At 48.2% G+C, this 2,473-nt stretch overlaps 1 protein-coding gene across 1 annotated transcript in view; it reads left to right on the forward strand.

Annotated features, from left to right (window-relative positions):
- TIMM44 (translocase of inner mitochondrial membrane 44) overlaps positions 1 to 2,473 on the forward strand; it is a 24,568-nt gene that overhangs the window by 4,933 nt on the left and 17,162 nt on the right. Inside the window, exon 3 of the mRNA XM_029286355.1 lies at positions 1,144 to 1,314. Coding sequence (XP_029142188.1) covers positions 1,144 to 1,314 — 171 coding nt within the window. The remainder of the gene's footprint in view (positions 1 to 1,143; positions 1,315 to 2,473) is intronic.

Below are 2,473 nucleotides of genomic sequence, written 5' to 3' on the forward strand. Positions count from 1 at the left end.
AGAATAGAATAGACCTTGGAGGTCTTCTAGTCCAGCCCCCTGCTCAAGCAGGAGAACCTATACCATCTCAGACAAGGGACTGTCCAGCCTCTTCTTAAAAACCTCCCATGATGGAGCACCCACAACTTCTGGTGACAAGCTGTTCCACTGGTTAATTGTCCTCACTGTCAGGAACTTTCTCCATAATTCCAGGTTGCTTCTCTCTTTGGTCAGTTTCCAACCATTGTCTCTCGTCCTGCCCTCTGGTGCTTTGGTGCATAACGTGACCCCATCCATCCATCCATCTATCCATCTATCATCTATATCATCTTCCTATCTATCATCTTCCTATCTCCTCTATCTCACTCATCTATCTATATCTCCTCTATCCATCCATCTTATCCATCCATCCAGTCAATCTTCTATCATCCATCCACCCATCCATCCTGTCAATCTTCTATCATCCATCCAGTCAATCTTCTATCATCCATCCATCCATCCATCCAGTCAATCTTCTATCCATCCATCCAGTTCTATCCATCCATCCAGTCAATCTTCTATCATCCATCCTGTCAATCTTCTATCATCCATCCAGTCAATCTTCTATCCATCCATCCATCCATCCATCCAGTCAATCTTCTATCCATCCATCCAGTTCTATCCATCCATCCAGTCAATCTTCTATCATCCATCCAGTCAATCTTCTATCCATCCATCCATCCAGTCAATCTTCTATCATCCATCCATCCATCCAGTCAATCTTCTATCATCCATCCATCCAGTCAATCTTCTATCCATCCATCCAGTCAATCTTCTATCATCCATCCCTCTATCCAGTCAATCTTCTATCATCCATCCATCCATCCATCCAGTCAATCTTCTATCATCCATCCATCTATTCATCCAGCTCTCATAGATTAAACTTAAAATTGAAGTAGGGACATCTGTCTGTCTAAGACGGATCAAAACTACTTAGTAATGACGTAGCTGGGAGAGCGAGAGAGAGCGAGAGAGAGCGAGGTGGGTCGGAGTTGAGATTTCCCTCCATGGGGAAATAATAATCCGTCTTCTCCGCTCGGCCTTCCCCGCAATGGGTGCAACCGAGCGCAGGAGGCCGGACCGGGTTTTGTGCTGTGTGAGCTGTAACCGTGACCTTCTCTTCAGTCTAGATGTTCTTCCTCCGGCCATCGGAAAGGTTTCATCTCGGGCTTCGTGGAGAACATCAAGCAGGAGCTGGCCAAGAACAAGGAGATGAAGGATAGCATCAAGAAATTCCGAGACGAAGCTAAGAAGTTGGAAGAATCGGAGGCCCTTCAGGAAGCGAGGCGGAAATACGTACGTTGGAGCTGGGGTCCTCGACCTTGGCCACTTTAAGACTGGTGGACTTCAACTCCCAGAATTCCTTAGCCAGCTTTGCTGGCTGAGGAATTCTGGGAGTTGAAGTCCACCAGTCTTAAAGTGGCCACGGTTGAGGACCCCTGCATTAAAGAGGGAGGGGGCGTGTCTGCTTTTGGCTACCAGAAGAACCGACAGTACAGTCTATCCTCAACGATCACAGAGGGGGCCAGCATTTCCATTGCTAAGCAGAGTGGTTGCTAAATGAGTCACACCTGGTTCCACGACCTTTCTTGCCAACGTCATTAAGCGAATCCACACAGTCATTAAGCAGATGTTGGCTTTGCTGGTTGGGCAGCTGGCTGGGAAGGAGGCAAACGGCGCTCGTACGACACCAGCCGACGGCAAACCGTCGTACGTGCATGCCAGAAGGCCTGAATTTTGATCACGTGGCCGTGCGGACGCCTGCGACGGTCGTAAGCAGGAGGACCGGCTGCAAGTTGGCTTTTTTCGGGGTTGCCATCTCAAATGGGGGCTAAGCCGAGGGCTGTAAGCCGAGGGCTTCGATGTGGGGGTATTCCTCGACTTACAAGAGTTCCCTTAGTGGCCGTTCAAAGTTGCAGCAGCACTGAAAAAAACGTGACTTTAGGACCCTTTTTCACACTTACGTCCGTCGCAGTCACGTGATCCAAATTCAGATGGCTTTGGCAAACTGGTTCATATTTACGACGGTCGCAGCGTCCCGGGGTATCACGCGATCCTCTGTTGGGACCAAGTCAAAGGGGGGGGGGAAGGAAGCCGGTTTCGCTTAACGACCGTGTGACTAACTTAACAACTGCAGTGATTCACTTGACAGCCGCGGCCAGAAAAGTCGTAAAACGGGGCAAAACCCGTCCCGCTTAGCAACGGAAATGTTGGGCTCGTAGGTTGAGGACCCCCTGCATTCTGAAGGGAAGGGCAAAGGCAGCAGACATGTAAATACGTTACGCATATTTGAGGATGCAGGCCTGACCTGAGTGGTGAACTAAATTAATATGTGTGATCTTTTAGATAACAACAATCACAATAATGTAGTACTAGTAGTAGTAGTAGTAGTAGTAATAATAATATTAATAATAATAAAAGTTAGAAGGGACCTTGGAGGTCATCTAGTCCAACC

Source organism: Protobothrops mucrosquamatus, unplaced genomic scaffold (assembly GCF_001527695.2).
Source record: "Protobothrops mucrosquamatus isolate PMUCROS unplaced genomic scaffold, P.Mucros_1.0 scaffold3418, whole genome shotgun sequence".
In the NCBI taxonomy this organism is placed as follows: domain Eukaryota; kingdom Metazoa; phylum Chordata; class Lepidosauria; order Squamata; family Viperidae; genus Protobothrops; species Protobothrops mucrosquamatus.